Source organism: Xenopus laevis, chromosome 5S, assembly GCF_017654675.1.
Source record: "Xenopus laevis strain J_2021 chromosome 5S, Xenopus_laevis_v10.1, whole genome shotgun sequence".
NCBI lineage: Eukaryota > Metazoa > Chordata > Amphibia > Anura > Pipidae > Xenopus > Xenopus laevis.
In genome coordinates, this window is record NC_054380.1 from 73,475,799 (window position 1) to 73,495,655 (window position 19,857).

At 37.9% G+C, this 19,857-nt stretch overlaps 1 protein-coding gene across 2 annotated transcripts in view; it reads left to right on the forward strand.

Annotated features, from left to right (window-relative positions):
• Nucleotides 1-5,800, forward strand: part of rngtt.S (RNA guanylyltransferase and 5'-phosphatase) — a 157,255-nt gene extending 151,455 nt beyond the window's left edge. The window contains exons 14-15 of one of the 2 annotated variants that reach the window (XM_041563968.1): nucleotides 839-962; nucleotides 5,012-5,800. In XM_041563968.1, coding sequence (XP_041419902.1) covers nucleotides 839-962; nucleotides 5,012-5,175 — 288 coding nt within the window. In that variant the 3' untranslated portion in view covers nucleotides 5,176-5,800. 2 annotated transcript variants of the gene reach the window in all.
• The last annotated feature ends 14,057 nt before the right edge of the window (nucleotides 5,801-19,857 follow it).

Below are 19,857 nucleotides of genomic sequence, written 5' to 3' on the forward strand. Positions count from 1 at the left end.
AATTTCTTTTAGACAACAGATTTCACTGTACCAAGCAATACAGATTATACTACTGGCAAATGTAAATTTGATTATTTAATTTTTTCATTAGGCACTATAAATAACAAATTAATTCACTGGCAGGTAGAACCACCTTGGGTTAGCAGCATATCAGTGTTTTGTATAATGCATTGCAATAAATAATTTTATTCTCGGAACGATCGTACGATTGTACGAATTTACCATCAACTAAAAAGACCAATTTGGCAGGAAAACAAAGGGGAGCTGCCTGCTTGGCCCTGCAAACATAGATGGATTGCACTGGGACAGACAAAGATTTTTTGACCTGGCCGATCAATTTCCTGACAGATGTCGGCCAAGAAATTATAAGATGTACGATCGTTCGAATCCCACTAACCGCACAATCATTTCGAAGGATCGGTCGTGCGGCAAGAAGAATCATCGCGTCTATGGGGAGCTTTACTCCTAGGGTTGTCTCTTTATAGATTATAAATTGTGTGACTTTATGATTGTAGTTTGTGGTCAAGTTTGTTACTGTTTAGTGATATATTAATATGTTTTCCAAGTCATGGTTTAAGTTGCTTACTTGCTACCTCAAGCAGGCATTACTTTTCTCCAAAAAATTTTCCAACCCAGGATACTTTAACTCTGAGCTCTGTACTGCCATGTTGTTTGTTTTCCATGCATTCCCAGCATCTGGACACGTGCACATTACATAAACCGCCCAAGGAATTTGTCTCTATGCTCAGAATAAAATACCCTTGGCTGGCGCGCCCCCCCCCCCCCATGATCCTAACTCTGCTACTGGATATGTTTTGATATACTGCTTTTTACATAGGTAACAAAAGATCTGAAACAATATGAAAACAAAATCATTGAGTGCAAGTTTGAGAACAACAGATGGGTTTTCATGCGACAAAGAGTTGATAAAAGCTTTCCAAATTCTTATGCCACAGCTATGGGTGAGTACAGACCTATTATTTAGCATACATGTTTAATGGTAGTAATAAGGAGCCCCCCCCCCCACAGTCCATTCTCAAAACCCATGCCATGGTTGTATGGTGTGTGTGTGTGTTTATGTTTACCTACAGTAAGTATATGGGAGACTCTGTCTTTAACCCTTTAAGTGCCAGCAGAATTTCACATTTTGGTTACGTGAAATGCCAGCCGTTTTTGAAACATTTGTGCTCTGTCAATTTAGGGGCATTTTCTGTTTTTTTCGGGAGAAACTGAGCTTTTTAAATCTGCCTGAGTTTTCATGTATTTCCACCTCTGCAAAAAGATTTATAGCTCTAAATACAAAAATAAATGAAAAAATTCTATTTTTCACAATATATGTATTTATACCAGAAAAATGTTTCATTTTACACATGAATATCCAACTGATTTGGAAAGCCTCATGTCTCTCGAACATGCCAATACCAGATATGTATAGTTTTAGGGAGATTTAGGACTTCTGTACAGCAAAAACTCCCGGCAGTATATTACCGAATTTTGAAAGCAACAAGGCAGAAAACGGCATACTTTAGATTCCAAGGCTAAAAAATCCTGAAACATTAGGTTTACCCCAGAAAACCATATATTTTTGAAAAGTACACATTCTACTGATTCCAAAATGGGTAACTATGTCTCTCTACTCCTAACTATCAAACAGCAAAGCTTGTCTGAATGTAGCGTTTTTTATAAAAATGTATCAAAAGGATTTATTTTGCTGCTCCGCATATTCCACATTGTATGAGGTACCAAGAAAAAGCACCCTGAATATGATTGCCAGGAGTCCACTGAACAGTTTGATGTCCATTGTGCATAGGTTTACCAAAATATCTGGCATTTAGAGGCTCCAAAATGAAGTTAGTGCATACAAATAGTCCTGTGGGTAACTTCAGCTAATGAAAAATCAACACATTGACTGCATTTTTTGTGGGGTAAAAACACAGAAATATAGGTTTAGCCCCCAAAACTATATATTTTTAGAAAGTACACATTCTACCGAATCTAAAATGGGTACCCGTGCCTTTCTGCTCTAAACTACTGAGCCGCAAGCCTTTCTCAAAATTGGCGGTTTTGGTGAAATATCTGAAAATTGTCTCAAAGCTTCAACTTTCCAGCATTATATTGCCCGTGTATCACTACATACCAAGAAAAAGCACCCTAAATATGGTTGCCAGTGGTCCTCCAAACAGTTCGGTGCCCATTGTGTATAGGTTTACCAAAGTATCTGGCATTTACAGGCCCCAAAATGAAGTTAGTGCATACAAATAGTCCTGTGGGTAACTTCAGCTAATGAAAAATCAACACATTGACTGCATTGTTTGTGGGGTAAAAACACAGAAATATAGGTTTACCCCCCAAAACCATATATTTTTAGAAAGTATACATTCTACCGAATCTAAAACGGGTACCCATGCCTTTCTGCTCCAAACTACTGAGTCGCAAGGCTTTCTCAAAATTGGCGGTTTTGGTGAAACATCTGAAAATTGCCTCAGAGCTTCAAATTTCCAGCATTATATTGCCCGTGTATCACTACATACCAAGAAAAAGCACCCTAAATATGGTTGCCAGGGGTCCTCCAAACAGTTTGGTGCCCATTGTGCATAGGTTTACCAAAGTATCTGGCATTTAGAGGCCCCAAAATGAAGTTAGTGCATACAAATAGTCCAGTGGGTCACTTTAGCTAATGAAAAATCAACACATTGACTGCTTTTTTTGTGGGGTAAAAACACAGAAATGTCTTTTTTCCCCCCCCAAAACCATATATTTTTGGAAAGTACACATTCTACCGAATCTAAAATGGGTACCCATGCCTTTCTGCTCCAAACTACTGAGTCGCAAGGCTTTCTCAAAATTGTCGGTTTTGGTGAAATATTTGAAAATTGCCTCAAAGCTTCAACTTTCCAGCATCGTAATGTCCATGTATCATTACCAGCATAAAGCATCCTAAATAGGAGCATGGGGGTCTACTAAACAGTTTGATGCGCAAAATGCATATATTTACCAAACTAGGTGGCATACAGAGACCCCCAAGTACAAATAGTGCATATGAATTTTCATGAATGTCACTCTGGCTACCTCAATTTAAGCACCTGGTATGTGTATTATGTGACATAAGACCCCCTAACAGTACAGAGACCCTAGAAAACCATTTTCAGAAAGTACACATTCTGACGAATCCACTATGGGTAAATATGTGTTTCTACTGCAAACTGCCAAACTGTAAAGCAATGCTGAACGTAGCGGTTTTTATCAAATTTCTGAAAATTGTCACAAAGCTTGAATTTTACTCCATTATATGCCCCAAATTTCGTAAAGTATCAGCATGAAACATCCTAAATATGAGCGCCAGGGGTCTACTGAACACTTTGATGCCCAATATGCATAGATATACCAAACTATGTGGCGCACGGAGACGCCCAAATAACAATAGTGTATATACATTTTCACGGCTGATGCGCTGGCTGCAAACATGGGGCTGGCCACTATTGATGTATGAACCAAGCCCCGGGTCAGGTAGCAGTGTGGTGGCTATGTGTTGGGGGGGGGGGCTGGGTGCAAATAATACTTATACCAGGACATACCTGGTAAATTAATTATTCTTTTTTACTAAAATACATTTCAGTAGGTATCGTTATGAAATAAAAAGTTTATATACAATCAGAAGCTTATAAACCATCTTCTACCAATTTACTGCTGGCGTAACTAGGAGTAACTAGAACAGAATCTCCTGGCATTCAAATTCAGCATCATAGACAAGCACATTCCATACTAAGCTTACACTAATCAATGCAACTTTGAGTTAATCACCTCTTAAAGGGGGGACTATAGTGAAAATAAAAATTGAATTCAAGCTTCGGCACACTGAAATAAGAAACTTTCTAAATACAGTCAATTAAATATTCTGTACCTTTTCTGAAATAATCAAGTTTATCTACACCAGGGGTCCCCAACCTTTTTTACTCGTGAGCCACATTTAAACGTAAAAAGAGTTGGAGAGCAACTCAAGCATGAGAAAGTCCATGGGGATGTCAAATAAGGGCTGTGATTGGCTGTTTGGTAGCCCCTATGTGTACTGGTAGCCTACAGGAGACTCTGGATGTATACCTGGTTTTTATACAACCAAAACTTGCCTCCAAGTCTGGAATTCAAAAATAAGCTACTGCTTTGACGCCACTGGGAGCAACATCTAAGGGGTTGGAGAGCAACATGTTGCTCGCGAGCTACTGGTTGGGGACCACTGATCTACACTATTCTTCTTTCAGCATCATTTTCTCTACTTCTCTCTTCATTGGGTGTCAGATATTCATTGACATTGATTGAATATATCTTTTAGAGGGGCTCCTTTTGCCTAGAAGATGTATTAGAGCTCACTCTATTAAAATCACCAGATATCCTGTCTCTCTACATGCAGAATTTGTTCAAAAAGCTGTTATTTTGTTAGATTGTGTTTGTATTGGAATCAGTTATTTGAGTGAGCTCTAATTCATCTGCTAGGAAAGGACCCCCCCCCTATAAGATATATTGGATCTAACTGTCAATGAATATCTGATACCTAACTCCTGCATAAAGGCAGAATGAAGAGAAATAGTGAAGATAAACTTGATTATTTCAGAAATGGAACAGAATATTTAATTGATTGTATTTAGAGAGTTTCTTATTACAGTATGATGAAGCTTAAATTACATTTTCATTTCCACGATAGTTCCTCTTAAATAATGAAAAGTCCCCTCTTTTAATCTGGCAGTTTGAGATTTTTATTAGAGACAAGACTCTAGTACTATATCATAGCACCAGCAACCTGCTTATAAAGGCATAAATGTAAATTTCACATTTCTCTTGGTTAGGAAGCCAATGAAATCAGCTCTTTTTTAAAATGTACTATATTTTAATGTATTGTAGCAGAAATACAGCTCTTTTTAATCTCACAGATGTTTGTTTAGATATATATTCATTCTAAACATAGGCTATTATATGAATGTTTAAATAGTTTTTTCACCCTTTTTCTTAATTTCCTTAGCTGTGTGCAATAGTATCAAAAATCCCGTGACTAAGGAAATCCTGTTTGACTTCATCGATAGATGTACAGCAGCTAATCACAGGCAGAATCGAAAAAACCCATTGGATCCAGATGCTGAACTCATGCCACCGCCTCCCCCGAAAATACCACGTGTAGTTAACTGAGAAATGACGTTTCTTTTAAGCAGAGAGGAATGGCTCAAACCTGGCAGGATGGGGAAGCTGATAAGCATGTTCCCTTATTATTAATTTGTGAACCATTACAGAAAAAAATACAGCATTTTGCTCACTGACAAATACTATTTAGCTCTCTTGTTAATACAAATCTGACTTTTCCCAGGAGAAGGATATTTTTCTGACTTTACCTGAAATTTTCAGAGAGCCCAGTAGTTAATTTAAGGGATACTTCAGTGTGCACTGCAAAAGCATAGCCAATACCTTTTGCTACAGATATGCAGATCTTGGGAAACAAAGTTAAGTTTTTCTCTCATTTTGTCTCGCTTTCTATTTTTTTTTTTTTATTTAAAAGATCCTTGCTTAGCTTTAATTTAAAATGCTTTTCTATAGGTGACACCTATAAATATGTTTGAACTGTATAGTTTCAAAATTGTCTAGTTTCACTCATTTTAAATTCAACTTCAAATTTTGACATATTAAAAAAAGTGGAACTTTATTTTTGTACTTTGCATATTTTCATTGATTATCTGTGATGGATGAACCTTGTGTGTGTAAAAGTAGCATTTTGTGTTTATGGATTGTTTTCATTAAACAGAGTTTTACATCTTCTTGACCTATTGTAATATAAACGTTCTGTCTTAGACATATGTGCAAATACTACAATAATAGTCAGGTTTTCTGTTTTTCTTTCTTATCATTAATTCTTCTTACTTATTGATGCTTTTTGATTTTTTTTTTATAAGCATTGACCTTTTCTGCCATTGTCATAACCCCTGCCCTGATCTGTTTCATAATTTTGTACAGAGATAGGAAAGTATGAGTTGGCCACCAAAAATGCTTTTTGATTTTGTCCATGTAGGGAAAAGCTCCTTTTGTTGAACTGTAAAGCTGTAAGTCTTTTTCTCGCTCTTTTATATACTTGCTGTTTAAAGTATTTCAATTCAGTCGTTTTACTAGATCTTGTAGATATTATTAGTACATAAAACTCTGCAGTCTGACAATTTGAAGTCAGAAAAAGTCTGCTGCAAATTGTAGAATGCTTCTCTAACTGAGGTTGTTTAACTACAAATGTATGTTTTGGATTAATATTGGATTAAAAGGAGGAAAAAAAAATAAGAATACTTTACTGCATGCAAAAATGATTTATTGAACATTTATGGAAAAGTTAACATTGCTCAGGTGCTTACATAGCAACAAAGGTGTATTGAGCCTCTCAGTGCTGTTACCTATTTTTCCACCTAATATTACCCACCCCTTGACTGAAACCGCTAACGATACGCAGCTATTAACTGTCAAAATACTTGTCATAACAATCCCTTTACCCATCAGGTGAATAAAATACAGTATATTTGACCTGAGGTATATGCCAAACATTTGTTTCAGTCTGGAACTGATCCGAATAGTGCCCCAGTATTTGATACAAAATAATAGTAATAAGCTGAAAAATAAAGCATTGGAAGCATGTCTGTTTGTGTTTACATACAACCCTGTCATTAAGCACTTAAATGTAATAGCCATCGTACATTAATAGTGAGGGTATTAATTATAAAAAGTCAAAAGAAAAGAGAGGAAAAAAACTGCCACTCTAACAGGCCTTCAGACTAAGTGCCCCTTACCACTGTTCTTAGTACATTTAGGCAACAATGAAACTAATAATACAAATATAATATCTGGAAATAAATGGTAAATTCATAATGTTGGTACATGGATGCCAAGCAGAGACTTTTGTCAAGCTCAATTTTTTTATTAAAAATGTCTAATCATGTAATTTATAGCTCACTATGTTTTGAAAACAACTTATCAAATATTTAATATTTAACATACTGTATACTGCAGCCTGACGTTCAGTGTGAAAATAAAAACTGGGTAAATAGGCTGTGCAAAATAAAAAAATGTTTCTAATATAGTTAGTTAGCCAAAAATGTAATGTATAAAGGCTGGAGTGACTGGATATGTAACATAATAGCCAGAACACTACTTCCTGCTTTTCAGCTCTGTAACTCTGAGCTAGTCAGTAACTTGAAGGGGGGCCACATGGTACATTTCTGTTCAGTGAGTTTGTAATTGATCCTCAGCATTCAGCTCAGATTCAAAAGCAACAGTTATGACCCATGTGCCCCCCCTCAAGTCTCTGATTGGTTTCTGCCTGGTAACCAATCAGTGGAAACAAAGAGAGATTAAAAGCTTGAAGTAGTGTTCTGGCTATTATGTTAGACATCCAGTCACTGCAGCCTTTATACATTACATTTTTGGCTAACTAACTATATTAGAAACATTTTTTATTTTGCACAGCCTATCTATTTACCCAGTTTTTATTTTTACACTTCACATTTCCTTTAACAGCATAGCGTGACAGATAAAGTTAAGTAAGATGACAGCAGGCATTGAACTCACGCCATCTTGTATAAAGGAAGTTGTTCATTTGCTCCAACAAATATGCTTACGATAGCATCCAAAAGGTGTCAACCCTAACTATATTCCAAGTTGCACGATAAATTACAGGTCAAGTATGTGCTGATTCGGCTATGCATTATTTGCCAAATAAAGCAAATAATAGGGTGATTTACACATTCTCATCTTTGTGATAAGAAATAGTGCCAGTATTTGTAAGATATAGTAAACAAGAAAAACATGCCAGGTGACATTTTCCCAGACAATTTTCCCTATAGGCATTTAGTCAATCTGTTGGGCAAGTATAATGTGCTCATATGGGAGGGAAGCTGGATTCCTAACAACTCTATTATTTCAAGGTCATTAAAATGGAAAGATCTGCTTTTCTGCCTGTACTTTACAAGGGGTTTGTTCATAGTAACTGTGTAAGAGCTGTATTTCCAGCTTTTCTAGAAATGAGGGTACATTTGCCCTACCTCCTTTTTAGACCATGGTAGGAGACAATCACATGTGTACAAAGATTTCACCAAAAGAAATGTATATATTTTTGCGATTAAGTTGGTAAACTCATACCTTACTATTGTAGTTTCAAGAGATTTATAGCAAGTGAGAAATTACAAATTTGCTGCTTTTAATAATTCATAGGTAGATCCAATGGAATGCTATCATTGCTAGTTTTGAAACTGGTAGTAATTTGTCTGCCCTTCTGCAGTAAATTAAAGATAGATAATTGTGGGATTTGTTCACCCTTCTTTGCAGCAGTCACTAAATATGATGGAAGTCTGACGGAGTTTTTATTATTTCAGCTGCAATTCTATGATGTTTAATTTCTGGTACTATACTTTTCTTCTTGGGGTGCATCCCTTTGGGTTATTGAAGTTATGTGGATTATATTAAGTATATGCAGTGGAATATACTGGACTTTTGAGGCATGAGTCCCTGTTCATTAGAGTTTACCATAACTTGGCATTCCATATAAGTATAAAGTTCTTTGTCTATGGCCATGTGTCTTTATATGGTCATGAAACACCCCAACAACTAAAATCTTAATATTTTACAATATTTCTTTATCATCAATGCAACTTTCTTTATATTTGGGTGCATTTCAATTCCAATATACAGTTGTGTTCAGAATAATAGCAGTGTGTTTAAAAAAGTAAATAAAGGCCAAAATCCTTATAATAGCTTGTATTGCCATACACACACATGCATTGGGAACACTGAAGAAAAGGGAATATTAGGCTGTTCCAAAAAAATAGCAGTGTCTGCATTCTTCTTTACAAACTCAAACATTCACTGTATTTCAAGGTTTTGCTTTCCTTTGAATCACTGAACTTTATATTTAGTTATATTACCAGTGTTTCCAAGAACTGCTGTACATCTGTGTTGACAAACTTCTGGCACCAACAAGAACTTCTGGTTCAACAAGAAGATATCAGCATATGTAACGACATGGAAAGTATCTACGCAGCATATCAAAAAAATTTGTTTCCACGCATGAACTATTATTATGAAAGTGCTAAAGTGACTGTATCTTTAACTATAATGGGGGGGGGGGAGAAAAAGAATAAGAATAAGGGGTTAGGAAAATGGAAAGATAAGGAAAAAGGTGACAAGAATAGTAATAATGCGTTCAACCATTTACGTACATCTAATTTGAGGCATCGTGTCCTGCACAGTCTACGTGCAATATCTTACATTGCAATATTTGTCCCCATCTGAAGCATTTCCTATTGTCGGGTCCAGGGATGCCACTCCAGCTCCTCCTCATAGCTCCTGTCCAAAAGTCTGGCTCGTATGGATTCCATCGCTCTGATCCAATTCACTTTTGTGATAAATGTTTGCATTCCTGGGATTTGTGACTTTTTCCAATTAGCTGCTAGTAATGATCTTGCTGCTGTTAGAATATGTGTGGCCAGCTTGTGTGAACTTTTTGAGTGTATTGCTTGGATTCTCATGCCTAAAATAAAGGTGTGTGGGGAGGCTCGTATAGTGAGGTGGAGGACCTCGGAGAGCAGAGTGGCTACCTTCCCCCAAAATTCCTGGGCAATTGTGCACGTCCACCAAGTGTGTAAGAATGATCCCTGTTCCCCACAACCCCTGAAACATTTTGCATGGTCGGGATTGCCGCTAAGTTTACTTATGCGCATCGGGGTGTAGTACCACCAAAATATAATCTTATATGCTCTTTCATTAGAGACTGTGCAAATGGATGTCTTTTTGGCCATATCCCATATGCATGACCAGGCTTTGTCCGAAATCAGATGGTTTCAAAATACGTTAGCGTATTGTTCGTATTAGTCTTGAGTGCAGTTTCCACGTAATGTCTGATTTGTAAATATCTGAAAAATTGTGTGGGATGTCATATTTCTCTTTACATTGTTGAAACGAGAGCATCGTCTGGTCTACAAGAAGAAACAGCATTTTTGAAGTCACCCCAAAAGTTTTCTATTGGATTAAAGTCCAGGGTTTGGGCTAGGCACTCCATAACGTCAATCTTGTTGGCCTGGAACTAAGATGTTGCTCATTTACTTGTGTATTTCGGGTTGTTGTCTTGTTGAAACACCAATTTCAAGGGCATTTTCTCTTCGGCATAAGGCAACATGACCTCTTCAAGTTTTTGATCTACTAAAACTGATCCATGGTCCCTGGTATGTGATTAATAGGCCCAACACCATAGTATAAGAAACAGCTCCATATCATGATGCTTGCACCACACGCTTTACTGTCTTCACAGTGTATTGTGGCTTGAATTCAGTGTTTGGGGGTCATCTAACAAACTGTCTAGACCCAAAAATTGTTGCACCATTTCTATCCTTTAGACCAGACAATGTGTTCTTTGGCAAATTGTTACCGCTTCAGCACGTCTTTTTTTCAACAACGTGAGGGCTTCTTGCCGATCGCTTTACTTCACATCGTTGTCTTCTAATATATATATATATATATATATATATATATATATATATATATATATATATACACACACATACACACACACACACACCTGTAGAAAGATGTGCACTCAAAGGTCTTATAGAGAAAAATAAATAATTTGTAATAATAAACTGTATACATATATATATATATATATATATATATATATATATATATATCCACTCAAATATGCTGACTCACACCAGGATTTTTCTTCAAGTGATTTATTTTATTTCATCGACGTTTCGATCCCCAGGGGTATCTTTATCAAGATAAATCTTGCTGCTTTCAAAGTAAACCTCCATACTTGGCTGCCCTTTTATTAGACACCAGTCGGATCACCCAACTATAGTCAGGTGATCCCACTGGTGTCTAATAAAAGGGCAGCCAAGTATATAGGTTTACTTTGAAAGCAGCAAGTTAAGTTGCAGGTAAAACCAAGTCCCTTTGTAAAATGTATAATGAAGCAATAGAATTCTTAATGAATCAGATAAAATTGAGCATAGGACTGGCCAGATATGGGATGACTTTGACGTAGTTGGCCAGCTTAAATATATTGCAATATATGGACAAACAATCCCTGTTTTGTTTAAAGGGTAAGGCATTTTTTAGTAGCAGTATGCACAAAATGTCTCTGTCTTAAATATATTGATAATGGGTTGAGTGCAGAGGACTCTTGTATTTGACTATATGTATTTTGTGGTAACACCCTCATTGCACCCCCGCCTAATGGTTTTAAAAAATAGTGGTGAGCACAACTTTCCCTTGTTTGTTAGTTTATACAGGAGCAGTGACCAGCTCCATGTTGTAGCTCCCACCCTTCCCAACTATAGTCAGGTGATCCCACTGGTGTCTAATAAAAGGGCAGCCAATTATGGAGGTTTACTTTGAAAGCAGCAAGTTAAGTTGCAGGTAAAACCAAGTCCCTTTGTAAAATGTATAATGAAGCAATAGAATTCTTAATGAATCAGATAAAATTGAGCATAGGACTGGCCAGATATGGGATGACTTTGATGTAGTTGGCCAGCTTAAATATATTGCAATATATGGACAAACAATCCCTGTTTTGTTTAAAGGGTAAGGCATTTTTTAGTAGCAGTATGCACAAAATGTCGCTGTCTTAAATATATTGATAATGGGTTGAGTGCAGAGGACTCTTGTATTTGACTATATGTATTTTGTGGTCACACCCTCATTGCACCCCCGCCTAATGGTTTTAAAAAATAGTGGTGAGCACAACTTTCCCTTGTTTGTTAGTATATATATATATATATATATATATATATATATATATATATATAAAATTTAATATATATATATACTTGTGCAAGAAAACGAGACACTCACGGTACTTTGTATAGTGCAAAATAGTTAAATCCTTTATTTGAACTCAACGTTTCGATCCAATACTTGGATCTTCGTCAGGAGAATACAGGACAAGCAATTCTCCTGATGAAGATCCAAGTATTGGATCGAAACGTTGAGTTCAAATAAAGGATTTAACTGTTTTGCGCTATACAAAGTCCTGTGAGTGTCGCTATTTCTCGCACAAGTATCTATTCCTCTATTGTGGGCACGCGGGCAGTTCCACAAAAAAACGGTGTGCACCTTTTGGGACTAGTGTGTGTGTATATATATATATATATATATATATATATATAGATAGATATATATATATATATATATATAGATATATATATATATAGATATATATATAGATATATATATATATATATATATCGATAGATATCCATTGGTAGTTAGCAACGCACACTTGAATTTTTAAAAGGTTTAATTTATTTATCAAATATTAAAATATTTTACTTGTATCAACGTTTTTGTCCGGGTCTTGGACCATTCTCAAGAAACACCATGTAATTAAAAGCAAGGTTTTATACCCTCCCCTATCTCCAAACAGGAAATGAAATCACCAACACACATCAAACATAGACACAGGTAAAGGCTGTCACAATGCTAAGTGCTGTTCATTCATTGTTAACTCATTTATGTCCATTATTGCCAATATCAAAGAAACATAGTTACACATCTATATCCACTCTTCCCTATGTTACAGAAACAGCTCCAGATTAAGTATTATGTAACAGTCGTAATATCCTTTAAAACAAAAATGCAAAACATGGCATAATCATATTGAATATAGGCATCATCTCTGGTTAAGGAAGCATGTTAGGGACAACTGTTCATTAAGACCATTGGGCACCATAGTATTAAATTTTTTTTATCCAGAAGCATTCTCTCTGGAGAAGCATTTTGGACCTGGGGGGATAGGGGTGGTATATGGTCTATGCCAATATATTTTTTTAAAAAAATGTTTGGCAACTGGTTTCGTTGTACGGTTGTCCCTAAAAGCAGCACTTATAGCCGAGCGGTGGGCATCCATCCGGAGCCGCAAAGTAAGGTCTGTCTTTCCCACATATGAAAGACCACACGGACAGGTGATTAGGTAAATGACGTGTAGTGGTACAGGTAATATGAGATCTAATAGCGAATCGTCTCCCCGTATGCGGATGTGTAAAGCTCTAACTTGGACTCATATACCGGCATGATGTACAAGTGGGACACCTAAAACATCCCATCTTCCTGTTAGCCAACCATCCTGTCTGTACCTGTTAATAACTCAAAATCGGGTCTGTCTTAACTAAAAGGTTGTGCAAACTGACACCTCTCTTGTAAGCCATCATAGGGGGAATGTTTAACACCGATTTCAATCCATTATCGGGCTGTAAAATATTCCAATTTTTATACATAACTTTTTAATTTGTCCGGAGACCCCCGAGAATCGTGAAGAAAAAACAGCCTATTAGAAGATCGATCACACTTTTCATTCTCCATTACCTTCCTTTTAGCCTTATAGAGAGCTTGTTTAAGCAACCTCCTTGGGTATCCCCTAACCCGGAATCTATCTTCCATCTCTTTAAGCTGTATAGCTCTGGTCTCCTCAGAGGAGTTGGGAAATGGGAAGATAAATTTTCATAGTTTCAGGGTGCTGGCTATTGAACTGTAACAGAGTATTCCGATCTGTAGTTTTTCTATACAAAGAATAATCAAACCTATTACCTATTTTCCACATGCAAAAATTGTATACTATCAGAACTGGTCGTGGCAGTAAATTTCACAGGACCCCCTAAGTTGTTTAAATGGGTCACCATGGTCATGAAGGACGCTTCACTACCCCTCCACACTATCAGTATATCATCTATATAGCGTCTAAAGAATAAAAGACTAGTTCCAAATTCCGGCATGATATTATTTTGATGATGATGCATAAACCCGATGGATAAGATGGGTGCTTGTGAATTTTCGGCAAAGTATACAAAATAGACATTCTAGGGTTCTCAACATGTAGAAATTTCTTTAAATTTTCAGTGATAATCCCCTGCCCTACCATGGCATCCAATAACCTAGTTATCTTTGTGCGGATATTGGGCAATGGATTATCACTGAGTTTCTGATATACCTCTCTATCAGCCAATTGAGACTCAATTTCAAATATATAGTATGCAGTATCCATAATTACTATAGCTACCCCCTTATCGGGGGGTTTTATGTGTATTTAAGCAACTTTCACTGTTTGTTCAGTACTTTGAGAAAGGCCCTGGGGGGGCTGAAACGTTAGTCCATAGTTCCTTAATAAATTATTATTTGATTTTTTAAGACCTGTGAGTGCTGATCCTCTCCTTTTGATTTATTTAGATAGATAGATAGATAGATACACAGATAAGTCTCTATTCCCACCTCTCTTGGGGGCAGGTATGTGATCAATGACCATGTGGCAAAACTGTGGTAACGCATGCTTGTGAAACAACCAATGTTTCAAAATAGGTTGATCAGCCTTCCCTGAAGACAAAGCCAGTCTAATAGCACTCCTGTGGTTGTTCATTCAGTCACGATATGTAGTAGAGGTTTTTCCTACATAGTGGAGTCCACATGGGCACTATGCTATGTAAACCACATGGTCTGTGGTGCACGTCACCCTGTTTGCTATATTGAACTTATGTCCAGTCCTTGGATGAGTGAATTGGGAGCCCTGTAACATCCCATTACACGTAAGGCAGCTAGCACACTTGAAACAGCCATTTCTTAGGGATCTGTCTAACCATGTCCCTCCTGCCTTATGGGTATCTGTTAAATCTTTTTTCACAAGTAGATCACTCAGGCTACGGCCCCTCCTGTATGCCACTAGTGGAGTCTTCTTCTCAAAGACAGGTAGACTGCATCGGATTTGAGAATTTCCCATCTGTTCAGTGGTCAAAAATTGGTGTGTGTTCCCATTGATCCACCCTGAGTCTAGGGCCAGCTAAGTTAAAGAATCCAAAGTTATTTTATAGGTACTAGTGGGATCCCCTCTCAATCTGGTGTATGTGTTTGTGCCAATTGTTGACAGATCTCCCTCTCATAGTATACCTTGTCCAACAACACTATGGCACCACCTTTATCAGCCTGTCTAATGATCAAATTACTGTCCGCTTTCAAAGTTTTCAGAGCTTCCCTTTCACAGTTAGAGAGATTTGAATAAGTATTGCCCTTTATTTGATGTATTCCTCGAGAGTCTTTGGCTAGTAAATGAGTAAAATGAGTTTGGGGGTTCAAAATTACTCGGGCTTAAATCCTGAGGGTTGGACCCCACCCTTATCCTTATAATAATCTTTCAATTTCAGATTCCTCTTGAACCTATGTATGTCTTTGTATACCCCAAATGCATCAGAGTGATTAGTGGGAATGAATTTCAGACCTCTATTCAAAAGCCTCATTTCTCCCATAGTCAGTGAATGTTGGGATAGACTTACTACTATGTCCTCCTCGTGCACCTCCGTGGTGTTTTTTTTGGATAAATTTTTGCCTCCCCTCCTTGTCCCCCTTCTCTTCCTTGATCTATGTGGGAGGAGGGGGAAGGGTTGACGCCTATAAAAGGTTGTGCAGCACCAAACGATGTGCTGGGATCACATCCTCCGAACTATCTACAGTGTTAAGTGACCTGGGTTTGTATCTACGAACCAACCTCCTTCTATCTTGATCTGTGATCCCCAGCAGCCACCTATAAACCTTTTTTTGCCTACAATCTTCTTTGACTGCCAGCGATTTCCTTTCTTTAAATGAGACCAATTCCTGCCTGTATTTATGCAAATTAGACTCCATGTTTTTCACCCAGTCAACAGACTTATCCTGGGATAACTGCAGCAAGTGGTTTGTTTTGAAATCTGTGATTTCAGACTGTCTGTTTCAAATCATTACCCACAAATTTAATTACCAGCAAAAGTAAATCAGATGAACACTGAATTTTGCACCACTTGCTACAGAAATCTGGGTTAGATCGTCCCAAGGTAGGAATGTTTTTTATTCGGAAACCCCTAGGGATAAGCTTCTGTCTGTGGTAATTCGATAGATAACCATGTAAAAGAAGATCAACTTCCCTTTTTTTAAATTTAATAAATTATGGTATCCCGAGGGGTCCTACCAGTCGCAGAGGAAGCAAGCAGATTCTTTCAGTGTCTTCTGTTGAAAAGGTGTTTTCCCCAGTAGTATCTATTTCCATCTGTGTCTGGGCTCCATCCAATGTTTTTATGTACACGCAGTCACAAAGAGGATATTTATGACACAGGGGCACGTATGATATACCTTCTTTGGAACAATTTGAGGCTCAATATCTGTTACCTATAGGTAAAGGGAACATTTTTTTCTACAAACGCTACATAGATGATTTGCTATTAATTTGAGATTCTCAAATCCGATGCCAGTCTACCTTTCTTTGAGAAGAAGACTCCACTAGTGGCATACAGGAGGGGCTGTAGCCTAAGTAATCTTTGTGAAAAAAGATTTAACAGATACCCCTAAGGCAGGAGGGACATGGTTAGACAGACTGTTTCAAGTGTGCTAGTTGCCTTACGTGTAATGGGATGTTACAGGGCTCCCAATTCACTCATCCAAGGACTGGACATAAGTTCAATATAGCACACAGGGTGACGTGCACCACAGACCATGTTGTTTACATGGCATGGTGCCCATGTGGACTCCACTATGTAGGAACAGCCTCTACTACATATTGTGAGCCCAATGTCGGACTGGCCCTGACGGGACACCGGGAAAAAAACAGGTGGGCCCGACCCTTAATGGGCCCCACCGGGCAAGTCCCCTCTCCCGACGCCAGTTCCCTCTCCCGATCACCAAAAGAAAAGGTATTTTTTTATGCCTGTCACAACCGAACTAATAGACCATACTTTATACTTGCGAAATATTTGGTATCCTGTTCTGCGTGCCGTTCAGCTCAGAGAATAGGAAGGAGGCTGGAGGTCTTGGTACAGCGGCACAAGCCACAATGGCTAAGAGAGCCACTGAGATCAGCGCAGGCTTGTTGCAGGTAGGCGCTGACATATTGAAGCGGAATGAAATAGGGTTACTCCGGCACAGATCGTAGGTACGTGTTCCACATTCTGACTGGAAAAGAGAAGGTTCCGTCTAAATATTCAGATGTTTTCTTTTAAGAGGGCTGTAAAGATGTGGAATTTTCTCCCCGAATCAATCATACTGGCTGATACATTAAATGGCTTCAAGAAGGGGTTGGATGTTTTTTTAGGAAGTGAGGGAATACAGGGTTGTGAAAGATAACTTGTAGTAAGTTGATCCAGGGACTAGTCCAATTGCCATTTTGGAGTCAGGAAGGAATTTTCCCCCCCTCGGAGGAAAATTGGAGAGATCCCAATTGGGGTTTTTTGCCTTCCACTGGATCAACTGGCAGTTAGGCAGATTAAAATAGAGTTTGAACTGATGTTTTTATTCAACCTAACTTACTATGTTCCTATATGTTTCCACATATACAAATGTATTTGTAGGGTTTTGGGAGGACACAATAATATTTGGCTAGCAAGAATATCCCCATGAATGAATTGGCTTAATTTGCTAAAATATATATCCAGTCAATCTGGAAAGACTTATGCCAGTATTTCCCCTCTATATGCCATTGACAAAGCCAGTTGGTAAGATAAATGTTAGGCACCTATTCAAATTTTTTTAAATCCGTAGTTTTGCGTTTTTCTTCAAGACTCCTGCAAGGAATTAATTATATTTTAGTATATTTTAGCTTTAAGTAAGATACTGTTTTATTATTAATGAAAGAAACAACAAATAATGTTTAAAAATTAGAATTATTTGCTTAAAAGGACTCTAAAGGAGATTCCTCTAATTCCGAGCTTATTTATTTGCAAATGGTTGTATTGCCCATGCTATTTCTGGAACACTTAAATACTGCACTGCTGTGCCCGTCTTTTCTGGTTTTTGCGAATATGCAATGTGAATACATTTTCACAAATGAGATGGGAGTTTTTTTGAGCGCATCCAATTTGCGAGGTTGTTGTGCGCGAAAATAGCGTTGACAGTAACTTAATTTCACACTTTGCAAAACTGTTTTGTGAATATTTTCTCCGCCAAATTTGTGGAGTAATTCAGTCACAGAGTGTGCACATAAATATTCGCAATTTTGCGATTTTTGACGTATTTAAAAAGCTCTTATAGACATTTGCATTGTGAAAAAAAATCGCAATTCTGTTTGCACCACACTTATTCAGCTATATAAATATAACCACGTACAGGGCAAATATATTCCCTTTGCGAACCAATCAGCCTTGCGTGAAGTTTATAAATGAGCCCCAAGATGTGGAAATTTAGAAATAAGTTCAGAGATGTTGGGAGGGGCAAAGTTATTCTTTGAATGGTCATTAGTTTGAATTTTATTCCGAAAAGTAATGAAAGCGAGAGCAGGGATTGGCAGAGTGGCTTAACAGGAGGAGTAGTTGCTAAATTATATAAGCCTGGCAGAAGCATTCAGTATGGGGTGGAGAAGTGTCTCGGGAGGAGAAGGCCAATCAATAGATAGAGTTTCAGTAGTCCAGGAGTGAAGGGAAAAGTAGTAACCTCTGCTGTATGCTGGCAAATGTAAGAGCTAGAGTTAATTGCATGCTCTAAAAATGTATGATATAATTGGTATCACTGAGACCTGGTGGGATGAAATGTGACTGGGATGTGGATTTAAATGGTTACACACTTTTTAGGAGGGACAGAGGGTTACACACGGGTGTTGGGAGTTGTCTTTATGTAAAGCTTGAATTAAAGCCATGCTCTAAACTAAAGAAATAACATGGAGGCTGTGGTATCCCTCTAGGAAGAGATTTTAACTGGGCAAAAGTTTACAAAAAAATGATCATTGGTGTATGTTACAAACCACTTAGCAGGGTCGGACTGGGGGGCCCGGGGCCCACCGGGACTGCTGTCCAGGGCCCCCCTCCGGCCCCCCCTACCCCTACTCCGACGCGCCTCTAGGCTCGCGCATGACGACATACATGCACATGTGCTGACAGCACCGCTCAGCTCGCATGCGCTGAAGGCAAGGCACGGATCCGGAAAAGAAAAATATTTTGTCGAGAGGGGTCTTCAGGAGAGGGGGAAGCCCAGCTACTTTTACAAATAGAAGCAGCTTCACAACTAGATCAAGTTATTACTATGGGTGACTTCAATTATCCAGCCATGACTGGGAAAATGAGTTTGCCAAATCAGGAAAAAGCTATCAGGTTTATAAATATTCAAATGACAACTTCTTTTTCAGATCATTTATTAACTTACTAGTAATGACTCTCTTTTGGACCTTGTAATAACTAATCTCATCTCTAGCATTTGCATGGGTAAGTATTTAAGGACTGACGATAAAGTTGACACCTGGTCATCAGCATGAAAATGTTTTTCATTATTTTTGTTCTTATTATTGCTGCTGAACCCTCTTACTGTTTTTAAACCTGTATGCAACTGCAATAGCACTAAGGGGAGCAAAAGCTTGTCCCTTAGTGCCCATTTAAAAAAACAAAACTAGCATCCAGGGTCTGTATTTGCTCTTCACATTAATGAAAAAAATCTGCCACAAGGTTCAGAGACAATGCTGTCCTGTCTTTCATTCCTGTCATAGGACAGTTGATAAATACAAGACCCTGTTGTAGCCTGCACCTATTGGTACTCTCTAACTAGCATGTTGGAATAGAGGGGAAAGCCTACACTCTCCTCTCCCTGTCACTCATGAATATAGTGTTGTCATCAAAAGCAGTATTGTATTTATTGGGAAACAAAAGTCTCTGCGCAGTTTTGAAGAGTGCAGGTTAAGAGGTTAAAAAAACTTGGTGGATAACATGTATGTTTTGTACTTTGCACTTAGTAATTGTCCCTCTCTTTTTGTTTAAAGACCACTGGCACCCATGCTGGGTTAACTACACTATACTGGTAGTCTTTGAAGCCCACTCTCTGCTGTGTAAGCCATTATTTGTATAAAGTGGGCCAAAATGTAACTTT